At 47.2% G+C, this 21,826-nt stretch overlaps 1 protein-coding gene across 2 annotated transcripts in view; it reads left to right on the plus strand.

Moving 5' to 3' along the window:
- The window catches only part of NOS1 (nitric oxide synthase 1), a 107,036-nt gene that overhangs the window by 40,624 nt on the left and 44,586 nt on the right, over positions 1-21,826 (plus strand). For both annotated transcript variants that reach the window (XM_084820063.1, XM_084820062.1), the window contains exons 3-11: positions 5,313-5,450; positions 8,083-8,228; positions 9,397-9,559; positions 12,389-12,480; positions 14,420-14,561; positions 16,572-16,711; positions 18,008-18,182; positions 19,553-19,654; positions 21,000-21,194. In XM_084820063.1, coding sequence (XP_084676189.1) covers positions 5,313-5,450; positions 8,083-8,228; positions 9,397-9,559; positions 12,389-12,480; positions 14,420-14,561; positions 16,572-16,711; positions 18,008-18,182; positions 19,553-19,654; positions 21,000-21,194 — 1,293 coding nt within the window. The remainder of the gene's footprint in view (positions 1-5,312; positions 5,451-8,082; positions 8,229-9,396; positions 9,560-12,388; positions 12,481-14,419; positions 14,562-16,571; positions 16,712-18,007; positions 18,183-19,552; positions 19,655-20,999; positions 21,195-21,826) is intronic.

Genomic DNA, 21,826 nt, shown 5'->3' on the forward strand with positions numbered 1-21,826 from the left:
GACATTTACTCGCATTCGGGGCTTTGAATGGGGCACGCTCGCATGTTTTGGGAGCAAAACAAAATTCTCATACATTTCTAAGCTGGATCAGCTGCGCTGGCAGAATTGGACTTCCACGTCTAACTCCTTCCCATAGCAGCCCCTCTGGCCCCCTGAAAATGCTACACAGAGAGTAAGGAGGCTCTGCTGCATGGGGTGAACTGTGATCCCTCAAAATCAAGCAGAAAGACCTCCTCTGAGCAGAGCTCTTCCTCTCAAGGGAGGTCTCTTCCTCTGGCGGAAGGCAGATCCTGGATCCAAGTCTCAAGACTTTTCAGTGCCAGGATATTCCTGGTTGTTGCTGTTTGTTGCAACAGGTTGACATCTTTCCTCCTCTGGAAAACCTTTCTGACTTAGCAAGTCCTTAACTCAACTCCCTCTAACTTGTTTTCTCTTCTTTTTTTGAATTCCTCCTTTAATCCCATGGTCTGTAAGGCCATTCTCTGGATGCAGAGGTTTCTCTCGCTGGCCCGCCCACCAGCTGCTCAAATGGAAACATGTTACGCTTTTTGTTTCTGTGCCAAGCTGCACTATATAAAGATGAGAAAGCCCGTGAAGAAGCCTGAAACAATGTAGTGGAGGCGGGGGGAAATCCAGGTTCTCCACCCTTGAGGGGAAAGGTTCACACAGGGAACTTCAGCCTGCAACTTGAAACTCTTTGTTCAGTTGAACAACAAAGCAGGGATTTTGATCACAGCAAATCCAGAGACCGCCAGGGAGGGAGCAAAAAATTATTTGGTTCGTATTTCAGTAAGACTTTACGAAGTTCACACTTTCCCATTCGGTACATGAACTGGAACACAGTTATTGTTCCGTATTCGCATTTGTGAGAATTTTGTGATGGAGTTTTCCAAACAAAAAAGGGTACAAAAATGCATATTTTAGGGGAAAGTGCATACAAAACTATGTGGAAGATGCACAAAACATTATATTAAGGAAAATGGCTTGCACAAAATGCAAATATTAGACAAACCTGCATACACAACTGCATATATTAGGCAGATGTGTACAAAAATATGTATATCAGGCAAACAAGTGTACAAATATGCATTTATTAGGAAAATGCACACAAAATTGCGTATGAATTTTTTTTATGTTCCATACAACCGAGAAAGGATTTGTAGCATCCTTTCCTCTTTATTTATTTTTCTTTTTTAATTATTTTTTTAAAAGAAAAACACAACAACAACAACAGAAACACAACAACAATACACATACAGTAAAATATCTCTTAAGATTGTAAGATACCTTTGGCTCCCCTTACACAACAAATGCTTATTATTATTATTCTCTAGCTCTTGTCTTAGTTGTATATCGTACATTGAGTTCACAGACATTATCTCCTTTCTCGTAATTTTAACAGCAGAAAAAAGAGAATCAACCATCTCAAAGTTCAAAATTCACATACATAGATATCATTTTTCTCTATTTCTTGTACAAATTCTATAAAAAGTTTCCAATCTAACATAAATTTAGTTGTTGACCCTTCATTAATTATAAAAAATGTGTATGAATTTTTGTGTGCGTTTTTTTAAAATGTCACAAACTGATGCGGAAATGGGATGGAATGAACTTAAGATGGGAAAAATGAGAAACTGAGAGAAGCCAAACATTCATCCATCCCTAGAAGATGCCTTGCTCATCTCGTACATGGGCAGTCTGGGTGGATTGTCGGACAGCCGTCACAACAGACAAATGGCGCCTCTGTCTGGAACGCTGTGTGCAGAGAGAGCATTGTGTGATTGGCTATGGTTCTGTGTACACATGGTGGGAGGGAGAATTCAAACTCTCTACCTCTCATCTATTTATCTATCTCCAAAGAGGGATGTTCTTGTGCAAAATCCTAGTGGCCTGATTATAAATAACCCAGTGTTTGTTTGTTTGTATCTTGCCTGCCTGCCTGCCTGCCTGCCTTCCTCTCTCTCTCTCTCTCTCTCTCTCTCTCTCTCTGTATTTCCAAACCAGGATGTCCTCTTGCAAAATCCCAGTGGCCTGATTATAAATAACCCAGTGGTTATTTATTTATGTATTTATTTGTATCTTGCCTGCCTGCCTGCCTGCCTGCCTGCCTGCCTGCCTGCCTGCCTGCCTTTCTTTCTTTCTTTCTTTCTTTCTTTCTTTCTTTCTTTCTTTCTTTCTTCCTCTATCTCCAAAGCAGGATGTCCTCTTGCAAAATCCCAGTGGCCTATTTAAAAATAACCTGTTATTTATTTTTGTCTTTGTTTGTATCCTGTTTTCCTATCACAATTCACCAGAAGTGGCTTGCAAAAACAATACAGTCAAAAATACACGATAGAGCTACAGAAGAATCACAAAACAAGACAATAAAACAAAAGCAACATGGTCAGGTTTAAGGAGAAATCCGTCCCATCCCATCTGCCCAGCATGTACCCTCTGGCAGGCCTCCAGGAATTCCAGAGGCTGGACAGCCATCTGTCAGGGATGCTCTGGCTTGGATTCCTGCATGGAGCAGGGGGTTGGACTCGATGGCCTTGTAGGCCCCTTCCAGCCCTACTATTCTGTGATTCTATGATCCTCCTCCTCATTTGGGTCCTCCTGGCCGGCTTACCCATGGGTGGCAACAGGCAATCTCCATGGGGCAGCTCCGAGCCACCCACCACAATGACTCCAGAGCTACGTTGCAGGCACCGTGGGTAATTAAAATGGTGGGGCCAGCAGACCCAGCCACCTGCATGTAGGGCCTAGGGCTGGCATCAACAGTGGGCCCTACCAGAGCCCTGGCAGCTGCCTGACATTGCTGACACCATCCCTAAATGAGCTGCCGTATGAGCTGCAAAGCAAACCTTCGAGGCAACAGATCGTTCTACATTAAAAGCTTGTTGATTTTTTGTTTTCTTAAAGTGCAATCCTATGCATGTTTAGACAGAAGAAAAGCCCTACAACTCCCAGCATTCCCCAGCAGCCATGCTGGGAATTGTAGAACTTGTTTTCTGTCTAAACGTGCCATGCCTTGAGTCCTAAGTCATCAGTGCATGTCTGAAAGCAAACACAGGGGGAGACCAGTGGATCTCTACAAGGAGGGCATTCCAACAGTTTGGCAGCACCATCTATGAGATCCTGTCTCTTATACCCATCTGTCTCATCTCACAGGATGATGGAACGGAGAACAAGGCCTCTGAAGGCCTCCGATCCAGCAGCTCTACCACATGCGTGGAGTTCTAAGGGAAAGGGAGAAGAGAGGGTCCCTCTATTATCCTCTTACCATTGCAAAATAACAGCAGGGTGTCCAGGTCCTGTACAATGTTCTCGAGAGGCCTTCAGAACGTAGCAGTATTTGAACTGAATATGCCATGTTCTGAATAGTGAGAGAAACAGAAGTTTATGGGAAACGCTAGGACAGCCTTCCCTGACTGTGTGCCCTCCAAATGTGTTGGACCACAATCCCCATCATTCCCAGCCACATGGTGGCTGGGGACGATAGGAGATGTAATTAGGGTGGCCACTTCTGAATCACCAAAAAAGACAGCACCGATTTGCATAAACATTTGCATATGCTGATTTATACATATGGATGCAACTTCAGAAATTATTATTAATAATAATAATTTAAATGGAAATACAGTACATGTATTTTATTGTACTCCACTAGTGTGGAGGACCAGGTGACCTGAGTACCTTGCTCAGTCTGCTGTCCAGGTGTTCACTGTTGATGCGCAGCTTCAAGGCCCAGCTCTTCCATCTGATGGTTCTCCATCTTTAAACCAGATTTGGACAGGGCAGCCCCTTCAAATACCACAGGGGGTGCAAAACATCAGGGCCTGGGGCCAGATTTGGCCCTCTGTGGGTCAAATCCAGCCCTCCTGGGTTCCTCAGGAAGCCATGCCCGCTTCCCCTGGCTCCACCCACTTCCCACCCACCACCAGTCGTTTGGTAATTTCCTGGCTTTTGTGCCATCCCCCCCCCCCATTCTAAAAGGTTGATATACCTCTCCTAAGGCGTAGTGCCTCGTAGCAAGAGCTTTAAGCTAAAACATGCTGGTAGTTTTGCGTTTTTGGCCCCACCCATCGCTGGAAAGCGCCTACCTGAGCGCTTTTCCAAAATGAATTTTTCCCTCAGGCTGAAAGAGGTTCTGCACCCCTGAAATAGAAGACTCCATCAAAATAGAGTCCTCCAGCAGCCCTTCAAACTGAGGACTGTAAAAGGGGATGCATAGTCACCCTGTAACTCAACACATCTGGAGGGCACCAGGTTGAGGACGGCTGCTCTTGGAATTTATGGACGCTCCCTTGGCACACTGGACCATCTCAAACAGGCCGATTCACTCATGTGTTGCCTTTTACCTGTCAGGATTTCTCACTTCTATGTTCCCCGCTAAGCTCACGACTCTGTAAGCACATTATAGCCATCTGCATTGAAAGCTGAATTTCTTTCCATGTTAGGGCTGCTAAAATCCTTCCCTCTTTGAAGCTATTAAACTTCTCCCCTCCCTGGAATTGCAAGCTTTCTTCTTCTTTTTATCCTCCTTTCCTTAACCATGTTGTTCCTCTGCCTCCAACCTCCAGTTTCTCCCACCTCCACCCTTAGAGTTGCTAACCCCGAAGGATCAAATCCATGGGGTGAAGAATAAACCTCCCTCAAGGAATAAGGATTTTAAAATACTAATACTACTAATAATGGGGAGATTTTTTAAAAAGCTTTTGATTCCTTTACCCTGAGGATCTTTCCTTTCAGATTGTCCAAGTGATCTTAAGGGCTAGAAACACTGCTGTTACCAGCAACAAAAAACACAAAGCAAGATGAACAAACTCCTTATGATTTCTAATCATGAGTTTCAGAACTGGAGTGCAGTTCTAGGCATCTGCATGTTATAGACCAGAGGTGGGAACGAGTGGCCCTCTAGATGCTGGTGGACTACAACTCCCATCAGCACTAGCCAGCATAGCCAAGGGTAAGGGATGATGGGAGTTGCAGTCCAAAAACATCTGGAGCGCTGCTACAATACTGTAGACCTCGAGGGTAGAACCTTCTGTCTGCAAAGCAGTACATGGGCTCTACCACTGAGCTATGGTTCCCTTCCCTCTCTAGCTCTTTCAGGAGACATCTTACACCCCCACTTTCAAGCATATCTTTGCAGCCTTAAGGACTAGAAACTTGGAAAATATGAAAACGTCATTCTTAGAATGCTGAAGGCTTTGTGCTCATTGCCAGCTTCAGAGCTGGAGTGATGCAATCCATCCTAAATGTTAGCTTCTCTCTAACCAGCAAGAATGCAACTGTCTAATACTGTGTCCCTCTCCACCCCACCCAACCAGCTGCCTCCCTCAGACCGGCAATCGCCAACCAAGAATTTGGTGAACGGAAGCCCTTCCAAGTGCCCACGCTTTGCCAAAGTGAGGAACTGGGAGACGGGCTGTGTGCTCAACGACACTTTGCATTTGAAGAGTACCATGGTAAGTAAAATGGCATGACCACACCAGTGTTTTCCAGATGCATTTTGCCAGATCCCAGGTTCGCCATCCCATAATGCTTCAGGAAGCTAAGTTTCGGTGCAATGGAAGGGCAGAAAAATGTTAGTGATTTAAGGTGCAATCCTATGCATGTTTAGACAGGAAAAAACATCCTACAATTCCCAGCATGCCCCAGCCAGCCATGGGGCCACCCTGTCTGGGGCATGGTGGGAGTTGTAGGATGTTTTTTTCTGTCTAAACATGCATAGGATTGCGCCTTTAATTTATTCTTATTGTCATTTTACCATCAAGGAGGACAAGAGAGACTTGTGGGTCAGGCCTGGTTTAGCCGTCCTTTCCCACAATGCCCCAGGGTGATGCTAGGTCCAGGAGTATTGTAGGAAATTAAAAGTGTGCCTAGACCCAGCTGCCTGCCATTGCTTGGAGACAGGCTCTGCCGCCACCCTGGAAGTAGGAGGGAATGGTTTTCCCCCATTCACTTCTTTTATTGTTCTGCGGGCTTGCACTGCATTCTACCCCTCCTGACATCTGGTTTAACTAACAGAATTTCTAAAACATAATTGTGGAATTGGAGCATCCGTAATTTGCAGGAGCATTGAGTTCTCCCAGTTTGTTTCCATCTCTTCCCACACGCATACACCACATATTACTGATGTGGGCATGTGCATTGATCAATCCCTGCAAAGGAGTCAGTTCAATGGAAACCGCTATATGATTTGCCTCTAAGTTCTCTTTGTACTGTGTTTTGCTGATGCCGTCTATGCTCCTGTAAAAGCGGTTCACGCACAAAGCATCTTGATACAGCCATATGCACCGCCGTTATTGAGACAGCTCTTTTGTAGTTGAATCAATGCACACAAGCGCACGTGTGCCATTGATTGGTAAAACATCAGAAAGGATGGGAAAAGGCATGAATTGAACTGAGGAGCATTGGCCCAAGCTAAACATGATGTTAAAGGCATCTTTTTTATTTAATATGTAGCTTTTAAAAAAAATGCAAATAGGGGTCACAGCAAATATCTCAATGAAAGCGTCAACCCAGTGTGCAGCAGCTGTGAAAAAGGCAAAACTCTGTGCTAGAAAATGTTAAGAAAGGGACTGAAAACAAAACTGCCAATATTGTCATGTCTTTAGACAAATCTATGGTGTGTGACCACATCTGGTATACTATGTGCAGTTCTGGTCACCACATCTCAAAAAGGATATTGAAGAGCTAGAGAAAGCACAAAAAGTCAACCAAAATGCTCAAGGAGCTAGATCAACTCCCAATATGAAGAAAAATTACAAGGTTTGGGGCTTTTTAGTTTGGGGGGGGGGGAAGGCAAGTAAGGAGGAACATGACAGAGGTGCATTAAATTATGCATATTGTGGAGAAAGTGGTTCTAGGATTATCTCTGTGAATCTGAATGATGGCTGATTTGGGACTGATAAAAGGAAGAACTTCTTCACACAGTGCATAGTTAAACTGTGGAGTTTGCTCACACAAGATGAGCTAATGGACACCAAGTCAGAGGCTGATGACTATCCAGCACAGGGCTCCTGGGGCACGGGGGTGATGGTAGCCTCCGTGCTCCAATCACCCTGCATTTTTGGCTAGACAGGCAGTTTCGCCTGCCTAGCCAGGGACCTTCAGAGCAGGAGGGGGGCGGCCACACGGCACATAGGAAGCTGCGTGACACAGCTTCTGCAGTCTCCTCCCCTCCCTTCCCCCAGGACCACCTCCTTGTCCCTGACTCCATGCTCCATTTCTGAGCATGGAGACGTAGCCAGTGTGGAGAGAACCGCACTGCCTATGAGGGGATGGGGAGCGCGGTTTCTGGGCTCCGAGGTCGGATCCCAGGTTCCGACCTCAGAGCCCAGAAACCAAAAAAATCCTATGTCCCCCAGACACTGTGTGGGGGACATAGGATTGCTCCCTTCAATAGGTAAAATTAGATGGTTTTAAAAGGGGATTAGCCAAATTCATGGATAATAGGATTATCATTGGCTACTAGTCCTGATGACTGTATGCTGCCTACAGGATCAGAGGCAGGATGCCTTTGTACACCAGTTGCTGGGAAATATGGGTGGGACAGTGCTGTTGCACTCGTGTGCTGCTTATGTACTTCCCATAGGCATCTGGTTGGCCACTGTGGGAAAGAGGATGGTGGACTAAATAGGCCACTTGTCTGATTCAGTTGGACTCTTCTGATGTACTTAGATAGTTATCGGAGACTTTGGAATCTGGTACTCAGTTCTGGCATAATGATCTCAAACTAATAAACCCTATGGTCCATCCTCACACCTCCCTTCCTCATGTCATGCACGTAGCTTCAATGCTCCTATTGTGCTTAATTAAACGATAGTTTCCCATTCACCCAACTGGGTAAACCCTGGCTTCCTGTTGTAGATGTAATGGCGAATGGAGGTTTAATAAGCTACAATAGGAGGTCTACGATCTCTATTGACTAACCACGATATTGAACCAGAAGCTGGGAGATAGGATATGGCGCATGGCATGGTGCATGGTATCTCTTCCCGTTTACCTTTCTCTGCAGATCCACTGCATTACTACGAGCCACCCGGCGGGGAGCCAGGATATGTACCAAGTGGTCTTCTGATTTGTGTCTTTCAGGTGACACCCTGCAGTGAGCAGGTCTGCATGGGCTCCATTATGATGCCTTCCCAGCACGTCCGAAGACCAGAAGAAGTCCGGACGAAGGAGCAGCTGCTCCCACTGGCGAAAGAGTTCATCGATCAGTACTATTCCTCCATCAAGAGGCAAGTCTTGCGCATGAACCATCTGGGCCTCTGCAGTTGGCAGGGCATAGACAGTTTTGCCCCAGAAATCATCTAGATTCTTGTCAACAGAATTGGCTTTCCTATTACTAGAGCAGGAGTACAGGGCATCTTTTAACATGAGGCAGTGGAGGATGGTGGCACTGATGGCAGCTTAGATTGCTCTATCATCATCATCATTTCTATACCACCCAATAGCCAAAGCTCCCTGGGCAGTTTACAAAGGTTAACAACATTAAAAATACAGTATACAGAGATTAAAAGCCATTTACATTTAAAAAAAAAACACAAACAGACAGTATACATGAGAGAACCTATATCTAAACCAACTTCAAACAAGCAATCTCAGAGCAAACAACCATAACCATAAGACAATCCAGGATTGATTAAAACTTACCATATGCTTCCAAATACCTGGGAGAAGAGAAAGGTCTTAACCTGGTGCTGAAAGGACAACAAAGTTGGCGCCTTGTGGGCCTCACCATTGGGGGGGCCACCACTGAGAAGCCCCTCTTCCTTCTTCCGAGCTTCCCTCAGAGTAGGCAGCTGGAGGATGTTTAGAGTTCTGACTGGTTCTGACTGAAACCCGGAGCAGATTCACCACTCCACTGACATGGGAGCCACCAGCCTCCACTGGCATGAGACCCAAATCCCATTTCAGAGAAGCTCTCAGGGTGCTGCATTCCAATGGTGGGCATGGCCAAAAGCAGAAGGGGCAGGGCCAAAGACAAATGGGGCAGGGTGAAAGGCAATGGGGCAGAGCCAAAATAGCCAAAATGCCAGAATATTTTAGCTTAACCCGCCAATCATTTAGGAGAGGCATTTTAAACTCTTAGAATCAGGGAAAACCGTATAAAGCCTGGGGCACCACCAAACGTGAAGCAGGGGGGTCTTCTGGGGACTCCTTGAGGGCCAGATTGGTTCTGCAGCCCTGTAGTAGAGCATGGAACGTTAGTCCCCAATTATTCTGATTCCGATGGACAAGTCTTGCATGACTGTCCCCCTCCAGGTCGTGACCATTACAAGGCCTATTTGTGTGCACGTCTATGCCCGTGTCGAAAACAGGGTTGTATACTCCTGTGTAATGCGACACAGCTTTTCTCCGCTTGATGGTGATGATAGCTGCTTGCTCCTTTCTCCATGCCGGCAGGTTTGCCTCGAAGGCCCACACGGAGAGGCTGGAGGAGGTGACCAAGGAGATAGAAGCGACTGACACTTACCAGCTGCGAGATACGGAACTGATCTACGGTGCCAAGCATGCCTGGCGCAACGCCGCCCGCTGCGTGGGCAGGATCCAGTGGTCCAAGCTGCAGGTGAGGAAGAGGTTGCCCTGGGGGAGGTCTGGCAGGGAGCCTGTAGGAGAGACACCCTTGGGAAAAATTCTATTCACTGGCCAACTATGAGACCATAGGGAGACTGCTAATTCAGATGGAAGTTTGCCTTCCAGGAGGATTTGAGGAAGCTGGATTAAAACTGGAAAGTTCAGGATTTTGCAAGGAACACGTCCAATAAGTTTCTTTTCATTAAATGCAGGGGTGGGGTGGGGGGTTCTTGCAAAAGGGCTTGCTGTACCAATGTTAATCTTTAGTTAAACACTTTCAGAGATTTTGCATACAAAGCAATAATCACTAGCTCTTAACTCTTATTGTAAGCCTCCTTAAGGGCTCCTTTGCAGGCCCAGCTCCAGATGTGAGGGGGGGTCAACAAAGTGCCCCTGTTGCCCCCCCCCATTGGCAATGCTCTCCACCCCCATGTGCTTAATGATGGCAGCAGCAGGCAGTAGCTGCAGACCACCCGCCATGATAATTACCCACAATTAGAGGTGCACAAGAATTTTGTTGGTGTTCGTAAATCACGTGAACGTGTCCTGTTCGCAATCCCGAACGTGAACACAAGCAGGACCACCTTTCTGGGGAGAAATGTTCTCAGATTCCTGAACTGGCAATCGCCTTCTCAAAAAGCACGTGTTTTGTGTGTGTTTTCATGTGCACATTAAAAATGCATTTTCATGCTTTATTTGATGGGAGAAAAGTGCACACTTTTGAAAAATGCACATAGAAATGCATGTAGTTCCCATTCAAAACGTGCCCTTTTCCCGCTCAAACGAGCTGGAAAACATAAAAAAAAATGGGAGCGAGCCAAAACAACCTTGGAAGTGATTTTCAGAGAATGTAGGCAAGCTATAAAATCACTGGCTCTCCCATCCCTACCCACAATGCCCTGATGTATCATTGGTCTAGGGCACTGTGGACTATTTAAAATGGCCAACACTGCTGCTTCGTAAGCCTTGGAGAGTCAGGGGGGCTGTTGGGTACCCCCGGTTGGGTACCCCAAGCCTTGGAGAGTCGGGGGGGCTGTTGGGTACCCCCAGTTGGGTAACCCAAACCTTGGAGAGTCAGGGGGGCTGTTGGGTACCCCGACCCTTGGAGAGCCGGGGGGCTGTTGGGTACCCCCGGCAGCTTCCTGAGGATACAGGACATTCTATCACCTCAGAAATGTATTGCCTCATTCTGCTGCATGTATAGATCAGTGCAAAACTCCTGGCATCAGTGCCCAGCTCTCTTGGGCAGCAGGTGAGCCCTGCCAGACCTGCTGTGGGGAGACATCGCTCCAGCAGGGCCCACCAGCACTGACTCCTGCCCTGGGCTAGCTGCTGAATAGCTGGATCTGCACGCCGCCATTTTAAATTGGACACTATGACACTCTGGGGCAGGCGTGCGAAACCTTAGGCCCGTGGGCCACATCTGACCCTCTGAGGTTTTTCGATGGCCACACCCCCTTCCCTTAGCACCACCATTTTCCCCTTGACATTTGTTTGGTGGTTTTCCAACCTTTGTGCCATTTTTCCCCCATTCTAAAAAGTTGAAATGTCTGCCCTAGGGCTTAGTTCCTTTAGCTTTAAGCTAAAATATGCTGGCATTGGGGGTATTTTTCATCCTGTCCTTTTGGCTTGGGCCCCACCCATCACTGGAATGCGGCCCCCAAGAGCTTCTCTGGAATAGAATTTGACCCTCAGGCTGACTGAGGCTCAACACCCTTCCTATAGGGCATTGTGGGAGATTCCAAATGGCAGCTCATTTGGGTGGCACTGCCTTCATATAGGCTTGCATTCAGGCGCCCACCAGAGAGCACTTTGCCAAGGGCCCCCCTGAAGCTGCAGCGAGCCCTGGATCCCAGACACACACCCTGAAGCGTTTATTTTCAGGGCACTGGATGTGTGTTCACACTTACTAACACAGATTGTTTACTGTTACCGGAAGTATATCTGTCTTCGCCCTTAGAACGTTGCATCTGCCTTCACCCTTACTTGACTATATACAGCACACAGTTGTGCCCTGTTCAAGATCCTGTTTACGTCACTTTTCCTCTTCCCTCCCCATCCCTTTTTCCTTGTGTGCTGTCTTCTTTAGACTGTAAGCCTGCAGGTAGGGACCGGCTTGTTTAAGTTACTCTTTAAAAACTGCTCTGGGACCCTTTTCAGCTGAGGAGCTGGTTAAAAATACTTTAACTAAATAAATAAACCCTGACCTAGGAGGAAATTGAGAGATAATTATTCCCCCAAGGTGTCCCTTAGAATCAGGGAGGGGGTTTCTCGGCCATCCAGTACAGACCCCTGCAGGAAATCCAGAGCTAGAGAGTTCACAACAAATGGCTCTCCAACCTCTGCCTGAAAACCCCCCAGCGAGGGACAGCTCCCCCCCGCTCCACGTAATTGATGTCATTGTTGAATTGCTGAAGACATTTCTCCTAATGTTCATCCAAAAACTACCCTCCTGTAACTTAAGTCCATGATATCTCGTCCTTCCTCTCTGAGGCAGCAGAGGACACATGATAGCCCTTTAAGTATTCTTTAAGTCTCCCACACTGGAGGCCTTCAAGACGAGCTGGACAGCCATTTGTCAGGGATGCTCTGACTTGGATTCCTGCATTGAGCAGGGGGTTGGACTCGATGGCCTTGTAGGCCCCTTCCAACCCTACTATTCTATGATTCTATGATTCTATTCGAAGAATGCTGTCGTGTTCCCTGTCTCTTCTCCAGGTAAAACACACCCAGTTCTTTCACCCTTTGACCATACAACGTGGTCCCCATACCCCAGGCCTATTGCCCTCTTCCTAACTCGACTACGTTCGAATTCTTTCAGGTGTTTGATGCTCGGGACTGCACCACTGCTCACGGGATGTTCAACTACATTTGCAACCACATTAAATATGCCACTAACAAAGGGAACCTCAGGTACATGGTATATGTAAGCTCATCTGTGTGTGCACCTGTGTCTCTGTGTTCATTTTGCATTTGTTCTCACACAAAAAACATTATCGCACAACAGGTCTCTGCCAATTGGTGTGTGTGTGTGTGTGTGTGTGTGTGTGTGTGCGCGCACGCACGCGCATGTGTGTGGGAATGGGCAGCTCTTAAAAAAAAAACAAGGAAGAAAGGAGCGGCAGTGAGCAGCTTCAGCCCCGGTGGGCCCCCGCGTGCTAATGTCAACCCAGGTGCTGATCTTGTTGCTGCCCCCATCATCTGCTGCTCTGTGGGCTGTCATTTGGGGGACTCTGGACTTTGGCCCCACGGTCCAGTCCTAGCTGCGCCACTGGAGCCCAGACACATACTGATCGCTTCTGTGAGAACTGAGTATGGGAGGTGGGCGGGGGGGGGGGTAAAGAGAACTGACTGGATGCCTGGCATAAGAACATAAGAAGAGCCCTGCTGGATCAAACCAAGGGTCCATCTAGTCCTGCACTGTGTTCAGACTGTGGCCAACCAGCTGCCCACAGGAAACCCACAAGCAGGACACGAGTGCAACAGCACCCTCCCACCCATGTTCCCCAGCAACTGGTGCACACAGGCATACTGCCTCTGATACTGGAGGTAGCAAAGAACCATCAGGACTAGTAGCCATTGATAGCCTTGTCCAGGAATTTGTCCAATCCCCTTTTAAAGCCATCCAGATTGGTGGCCATCACTACATCTTGTGGTAGCAAATTCCATAGCTTAACTATGCACTGTGTGAGGAAGTCCTTCCTTTGATCTGCCTGAATCTCCCACAGATCAGATTCGTGGGATGATCCGGGTATTATGAGAGAGAGAAATGTCTCCATGTCCACTTTCTCCACACCATGCCTAACTTTGTGCACCTCTATCATGTCCCCCCTTTACCTTTTTTCTAAGCTAAACAATCCCAGCTGCTGTAACTTTCCCTCATACGGGAGTTGCTCCAGCCCCTCAAACATTTTAGTTGCCCTTTCCTGCACTTTTTCCAACTCTACAATATCCTTTTCTTGGTGCAGTGACCAGAACTGTACCCAGTATTCTAAGTGTGGTTGCAGCATAGATTTGTATAATGGGAGCGTGATCTTGACAGTTGGCTTTTGTAAAGCACCAGTTCCATCACATAAGTTGTCTAAGTAGTGCAGAGAATGGGGCTCCCCACATCTTTGTGGAGTCCACATTTCAAAATAGGGCAGCAAGATTGTTAACAGGGACTGGCCAACAAGATCACATTACGCCAGTACTTTTCCAGCTGCATTCAGGTCCATTTCCATATCTGATTCAGAGTGCTAGTATTAACATTCAAAGCCCTTAATGGCTTGGGGCCAGGTTATCTGAAGGATTGCCTCCTGCCAGATGTGCCTGCCCAGACCCTAAGGTCATCTTCAGGGATCCTTCTCCAGGAGCCCCTCCCAAAGGAAGTGAGGAGGGAGGCTACCAGGAAGAGGGCCTTTTCTGCTGTGGCACCCCGGCTGTGGAATGAGCTCCCTAGTGAGGTTCGCCTGGCACCTACTTTCTATTCCTTCCGGCACCAGGTGAAGACCTTTTTATTCTCCCAGGCATTTTAGCTTCCCGATCTTTTAGCTTTGCTGTTTTAAATATGTATTTTAAATCACTGCATTGCTGCTAGGTTTTATTCTACTTGTATTGCTATATTGTGGTTTAATGCTTTTATGTTTTATATTGTTTTATCTTGTGCTTTTTGGTTTTAATTTTTGTGAGCCGCCCATAGAGCTTCAGCTATTGGGCAGTATAGGAATGAAATAAAATAAAATACATAATAAAATAAAATCAGTGACTCTGGCTGGAATGGTGCCATGGGCTACCTAGCACCTCCAAGGTCAAATTTTGCCCCTTTTAGATGTCTCTGTGGACTGCTGATGTCAGCCTTCTTCCTTCCTAGGTCCGCCATCACCATATTCCCCCAGAGAACAGATGGCAAACATGACTTCCGAGTCTGGAATTCCCAGCTCATCCGCTACGCTGGATACAAGCAGCCAGATGGCACCATCCTGGGTGACCCGGCCAACGTGGAGCTGACCGAGGTCAGTGGGTGAGAAAGAGGGACTCACCCTTCTCTGTTCTTTAAGCCATTGCAAAAATGTATCCTTGTTAGTGAGATGGCTGACGCCAGCTCCTTACCAACATAATTGTTTAACTGATGTTATTAACAATTTTGATGATGTTTTGAGGGCCAGCTAATATTAAGCCTAATACTTATTCCAAAGCTTTTTAGAATCCTAAATTGAAAGATTACAAAATGGCATCCAACTGAAATTTATTTGGGACAACAATTAGAGATCTGTACAAAATATTTTATGAATTCAGGTGTGTTGATTGTAGAGTATTCAGTGACACATCGCTTGGTGTATAAACCAGCATTCTGTGATACTTCCATTCTGAGAAAATGGAAATGTAAAAATCCAAAATGGCTGCCAAAATCACAGCTTCTCAGTTAAAACTGAAATATATGCAAATTTCTGTAACCAGAACAACAATTAAATGTTTAGAACAATGGGAAAAAATATTTGATATCACCTTAGAACAACTATTCACAACTTCAGTGTTTCCTATCTGCTTTTATTTAGGTATGTTGAATATTTCTATTGAAGTTGGAGTAGAATAATAGAATTTTATGACCATTTTACAGAAGGGAGAATATAAACCATCACAAAGAAAAGCTGAGAATATGTTACTCGTATACCAAAAATAGATGCAAATAAGTGAAAAATAGCTTCAAGAAAAGAGCATTTAAACTGCTGTATGCCCACCATTTTTTATCTAAACTTTATAAAATTTAGAGTACAATCCTATGGGATGAACAACAGAGGGCTTCGGATTTTGGAAACTGCTAAGTGCCACATTCCCTTGGCCCCGCTCATGCACACACACAAGAAGAGCGGCTTCAGTCTCATGTCTTCAATTCACTATCAACAGGTTCATTACAGATGCAAATCCCCGAAGACTCCCAGGCTACAAAGGAATAACAGCAGGGAATCCAAAGTGGAGCTACGATGTCCCTCGCAGTTTGAACAGGGACTTGCTGGCTAGAATAACTTAGGGTGGGATGCCCCTCCCATCCAGTGAGGCTCCCCTACGTCGACCCTCACGCGTCGCCAACCGGGTCGACCATCTGAGCTCCGCCTCTAACTTTTCTCGCTTCGCGTTGTGCTGCAGTCTAGCATCCCTCAGGTCACACCCCGTGCTCTCCTCCTCCTCCTCCTGGATTCTCCCGGAGCGGGGGTGGGGGGTCTTCATGCCCAGCCATCTCGGTGGTAGCATCCTGAGAAGTACACCTATCCATATCTGAACTGGCTGGGGAAGATGCCTCCCCCGGTTCTTGCTGTTCCCCTTCTGAATCTGAACTGCTAACTATCTCCATACGCTCAGAATCAATCCTGACACTAGCGTCTACGTATTTGACCACAAGCAGCTATGCAAATGGGCTATCTGGCAGCTGCCGTTTATTTATTGTGATTATCATTATCATTATTAGGTTAATTTCATTTCTATACTGCCCAATAGCTGAAGCTCTCTGGGTGTTTCACAACAATACACAGATGAAAACACCATAAAAAATAAAACATACAAAATTTAAAACTGTTTAAACAGCTAAAACAATTACAACAAAATGTTAGACATGTTTAGACAGCTGGCATAGATGCCCCATTGTAAGCCATTCAATGCCTCGGAGTAGAGAACAGTCTTAACCTGGTGCCGAAAAGATGACCATGTTGGTGCCAGATGGGCCTCAGTGGGGAGCTGTTAGGGGGCCACCACTGAGAAGTCCTTCTCTCTTGTGCCACCTTCTGAGCCTCCCTCAGAGGAGGCACTTGGAGGAAGGCCCCAGATGTTGATCTTAGTGTCCAGGCAGGTTCATGTCAGAAGAGGCATTCCATCAGGTGTTGTGTTCCCGAACCATATTTATTTAATTAATATGTATTTGTGTATTTATGTATTTATATTTTTGATTTATACCTTGCCTGTCTACCCAAAAATTGCACTCTTCTGCTGTGCGGACAGTCACCGGCCTGTGCTCTCTTCTTTGGATGCAGATCTGCGTACAGCAAGGGTGGAAACCACCGAAGGGCCGATTCGACGTCCTGCCACTCCTTCTCCAGGCCAACGGCAATGACCCCGAGCTTTTTGAAATCCCACCTGAGCTGGTCCTGGAAGTACCCATCCGGCACCCCAAGTAAGTCCAAATACCGGCTGTGTTGGACCGGGAAGGTGCTCTCAGGCTATCCTCAGCCTTTTTGGGGTTAGCAGTGACAATGGGCCACCACAGATAGGGGCTACTGCTGTATGCACATCGCCCTGCCGTGTGCACGTGAGGAGGGGATGTAGCTGAATGGCAGAGCGCATGTTTTGCAAGCAGACAACCCCAGGCTCATTCCCTGACATGTCCAGTTCAAAGGATCAGGTAGCAGGGGATGAGAAAGATGGCCTTCCTGCAACCCTGGGGAGGTAGCACCAGGCAGGGTCAACAATCAGTTGTCATTGCTCAGAAAAACAGCTGAAACAGGAATGGAGGCATTTCCGTGCCTGAAAGAGGCGTCGGTGGAAGTAGCAGGCTCATTGGCCAGCCCTGGCATGGGAAGTAGTAACGAGTGCCTCTGAGCATGTATAGAAAACCTTTCTCTCTTTCTGAGTGGTGAAAAGCTCCCAAGTGCCAGTTTCCCCTGCCACTGCTTTTTAAAACGTAAGCAACGTCCTATATCCACTAGGCCCATTTGGGTGATACAGACCAGGGGTGCAGAACACAGACCCAGAGGCTGAATCTAACCTTCTTGGGGTTCCCCGGGAAGCCACACCCCTTTCCCCCAAGCACTGATCATGTGGTGGTTTCCCTGCTTTTTGCAGTCTTTGTGCAAATCATTTTGTTGCTAAATGGGAGCTCTGGAAAGCAGAGGTGCAGAACTCAGGCCTGGGGGCCATATCTGGCCCGCCCGGGGGTCCCAATCTGGCCCTCCAGATGACCACAGCCCTTTCCCCTGGCCCCACCCTCTTTTCCCATCCACCACTCATTGGTGGTTCCTCGGCTTTTGTGCAGGTTTTTCCCCCTTCCAAGAGGTTGGAATGCCTCTCCTAAGGCTTAGTTATTGGCTGTAACATCTTAAAGCTAAGTATGCTGGTATTTTTGGCCCTGCCCCTTTGCCTTTCGCCCTGCCAAACACTGGAATGTGGCCCCAGAGAGCTTCTCCATCAAGCTGAAAAAGGTTCTGCACCCCTGCCCTAAGGGATAGCAACCCTTTGGCAGCTGCCTGCTATCTACATCCCAGGAGGCAACGCGTGAAAGAACCAGGTGCTGTTGTACTTGAGCTGTGTCCTGCTGGTATCTTTGGAATGGCCATTGCCTTGCCGATCCTGCTTCAGACTGTGGGGGTCAGACTAGATGGCCTCCAAGTAGATTCAAGATCAGGCTTCTTTTCGGCTGCAAGGATCCAGCTCTCCTGCTTCAGATTATCTTGGCCTGGCCTCTCCTTTGCAGGTTTGCCTGGTTTAAAGAGCTAGAGCTGCAGTGGTATGGATTGCCGGCGGTTTCCAACATGTTGCTAGAGATCGGAGGCTTGGAGTTCTCGGCCTGCCCCTTCAGTGGCTGGTACATGGGGACCGAGATCGGAGTCCGTGACTACTGTGACACTTCTCGCTACAACGTCCTGGAGGTAGTAACTGGCGTTGGCATGTTGCTTTCGACTGTTCAGACCACTTCACATACATTTATATTGTTGTCATCTTTACAACAATCCTGTAAGGTAGCTCAGTCCTACTGCCCCCATTTTGCAGAAGGGGAGAAAGGGTGTGTGAGAATGGCAGGTCTAAGGGCACCTGGTGAGTCCATTACAGGTGAAATTCCAACCAGGACTTCCTTGTTAATCACTCTCTATGTTATAGCTTGAAACCTACCTTTTAAAGACATCGTGGGGGATACTTTGGAGAGCATAGCTCAGTGGTACATAGGGATGCCGGGGAAATCTGCAACGGATTCAAACCAGTTTGGATTTCTTGGAATTTGACCTGTAGATTCCACAGTGGAGTGACTTTTTCCGAGTCATATGGGCTCCGCAGACTTGTGGACCAGTTTTTCACTTCTGGGGGATTTGTGTAAATTCACATTAGCATTCATCCCATGATGACTGGTGGGCGATTCAGGACAGAGAAAAGGAAGGACTTCTTCACACAGTGCATAGTCAAACCCCGTGATGTAGTGATGGCTTTAAACGGAGGTTAGACAAATTTCTGGAGGAGAAGGCTATCAATGGCTACTAGTCCTGATGTCTATAATGCTACCTCCAGTATCGGAGGCAGTATGCCTATGTACACCAGTTGCTGCAGAACATAGGTGGGATGGTGCTGTTGCACTCATGTCCTCTTGTGAGTTTCCCATGAGGAGCTGGTTGGCCACTGTGTGAACAGAATGCTAGACTAGATGGACCCTTCTGTTGTTCCCATGTTCTTATGAATATCTCTAGATGTGAACTTAGGAATCCTGAAATTAAAAATCCAAATTTTGGATTTCAAATTTTTGTGGGAAAATGCAAAGACAATTAGTTGATTGGTGCATTTATTTCTTCATTAGTTGATGTGAAACATTTAATACCACCCTTCATCATACTGGATTTAAGTGTAGTATAGGGCAGGGGTGGGCAGAAGGTAGGTCTCCAGATGTGTGGGACTTCAACTCCCAGCATTCCTGACGATTGGCCATGCTGGCAGGGGCTTTGGGGAGTTGAGGTTCCAAAACATCTGCAGTTCTACCTTCTTCCCAGCCCTGGTGAAGGGCATAAAACAAATATGCAGAAACACAGTTACAGCAGATAAGAGGTTAGATCGCATAACCCGGGTGGCAATTTAAATTTCATTGCACCAAAATTGGTGTTCTCAGAATCTGCATTTTGATCTTTAATTTTTCCAAGACATTGGCATACAAAGGTGTTGGTTTCCAATCCAGGCTGTTCATCCAGTTCTGAATTCAGCTGGAGTTTCATTTCATGTCTGGTTATTTACTGATCTTCACATTTTTGTTGCGCTCCAGGAAGTTGCCAAAAAGATGAACTTGGACATGCGGAAGACCTCCTCACTCTGGAAGGACCAGGCACTGGTAGAGGTCAACATTGCTGTCCTTTACAGCTTCCAGGTACCAGGAAACCATTCCGTAGCAAGCAATGGCCATTCGGTCACATTTGAAAATGCAAATCTCAACGGTGGTGCATTTCAGTAATTTTAGGTCTTGGATTTATGGTTGCCCCCCTCATAAATGGAAACACTATCATCATTTTATTTATATGCTGATTTTCTAAGGTAAAACCATGCTCATGGTGGCTTACAGCAGCATCCTAGAATTAATTAATTAATTAATTAATTAACATGTATATACCACTCCAAATCTAAACAGGTTCTGGAGCAGTGAACACTAAAAGATAACACAATAAAGAATAGAACACCGTATTAAGATTACCAATAACAAATACATAGCTGGTCAATCAAGGAAGGCTTCTTGAAATAAAGATGTTTTCAGCAGGTGCGGAAAACAACACAATGTTGGTGCCCGCCAGCGGAGGCTGCTGGCTCCCATTTTGGTGGGGCTGTAAATCCATTCTGGGTTTCAGTCAGAACCAGCCAGAACTGGTTATGTAAGGTGTTGAACCCTATCCTCAAAATATTTTCACTGCCTTGGATAGTGTCTTTAGTTCTGGCTGGTTCTGACTGAAACCCACAGTGGATTTATAGCCCCACTGAAATCGGAGCTACCAGCCTCCACTGGTGCCTGCCTGACCTCCAGGGGCAGGGAGTTCCATAGGACGGGAGCCACTACACTGAAGGCTCTTCTCCAGATGGGCTGCAGCCAGACCATAGGTCCATGTGGAATCACCAGGAACATCCCATCTGATGACCTCAGTGACCTCAATTACATAATAAAATATCCAAAGTGCTGAACCCTAAGTCCAAAATGGGTTCAGCACCTTGGATAGCTCCGTTAGAGTTCTGACTGAAACCCAGAACGGATTCACTGCCCCACTGAAATAGGATCCCCCAGCAGGGCTAGCCCAAGACATTTGGCTGCCTGAGGCGAAGAACAAGAGGGTCGCCCTCCCATCCCATCAAAAAACCCGCAGATGAACCTGTCTTCAACACTGTTGATGGGACAGCATCCTTCGCTGCACCAGAAGGCAGCAGGCTAATTTAGGGGGCGCAGAGCAGGATACATGGCACACAGGTCCCTCCTCCTCCAACACCTTGTTGCCACCTCCCAGCATCTGCTGCCTGAAGCGACTGCTCCACTCTGCCTAATAGTAGGGCCGGCCCTGGCCCCCGGCCTCCACTGAGAAGCCAGGAAACCACCAAAATGATAGATGGCCAGTGGAAAGGGGCATGGACAGGGTAAGGGGGCGGGGCTTCCAGGGGACCTCCAGCAGGCCAGATTTGGCCCCTGTGCCTGAGGCTCTGCATCCCTGGTTTATCTGTTCCTCTCTCCTTTGCAGAGTGACAAGGTGACCATTGTGGACCACCACTCGGCCACAGAGTCCTTCATCAAACACATGGAGAATGAGTACCACTGCCGGGGAGGCTGCCCTGCTGATTGGGTCTGGATCATCCCACCAATGTCTGGAAGCATCACCCCCGTCTTTCACCAGGAAATGCTCAACTACAGGCTCACACCTTCCTTTGAATACCAGGTGCCGTTCATTTTCTGGCTTGCCGCTGCAGTTCAGGTTCAGCTTAAGGAATATAGGTGGGGGCCAGATAACGGAGATGATCACCCAGCATGGATGGACCCCTGTGGCTCGCCCATGGTGATGGTGACCTCCTTAAGGCAAGCCCTACCTATATTTCCTGCAGCTCTCCAGTTGCCACTGGGAGTTGTGTAATGCTGGGAACCTCTTGGCAGGTGTAGTGTTTGCCCGAAGCCCAATTTGCATTCCCTGCGCCATACCTCCCCTACCTGATAGCCTCCAGATGTTTTGGACCTCCACCTCCCATCAGCCTTTGCCAGTGGACCACAGTCCTAAGAGTTGTAGTCCAACATATCTGGAGGCTGCAGAACGCTGCCCTACACAGAGGTGGCTGCAAAGCCCCAAGAGAGACCCTACAATTGCATCCTTTCGGCGAGGAGGACCTGGCCCTCAGCAAGGTCAGAAATAGCGTTCTGAGGATATCAGTGTCCATCTACATCCAACAGGATTCAAGTGAATTTAAAGTTCCCTTGCTTGCAAGCATGACGACGTATACAACGGATGTCAAAGCACATTGCGAGAAGCGATGGCACTGAATGTCAGCGTCCTTATGTGGGACGTAGGAAGCGGCCTTC

This window comes from Heloderma suspectum, chromosome 13 (assembly GCF_057233095.1).
Source record: "Heloderma suspectum isolate Gila_16-S chromosome 13, 16-S_ref, whole genome shotgun sequence".
NCBI classification, from domain to species: domain Eukaryota; kingdom Metazoa; phylum Chordata; class Lepidosauria; order Squamata; family Helodermatidae; genus Heloderma; species Heloderma suspectum.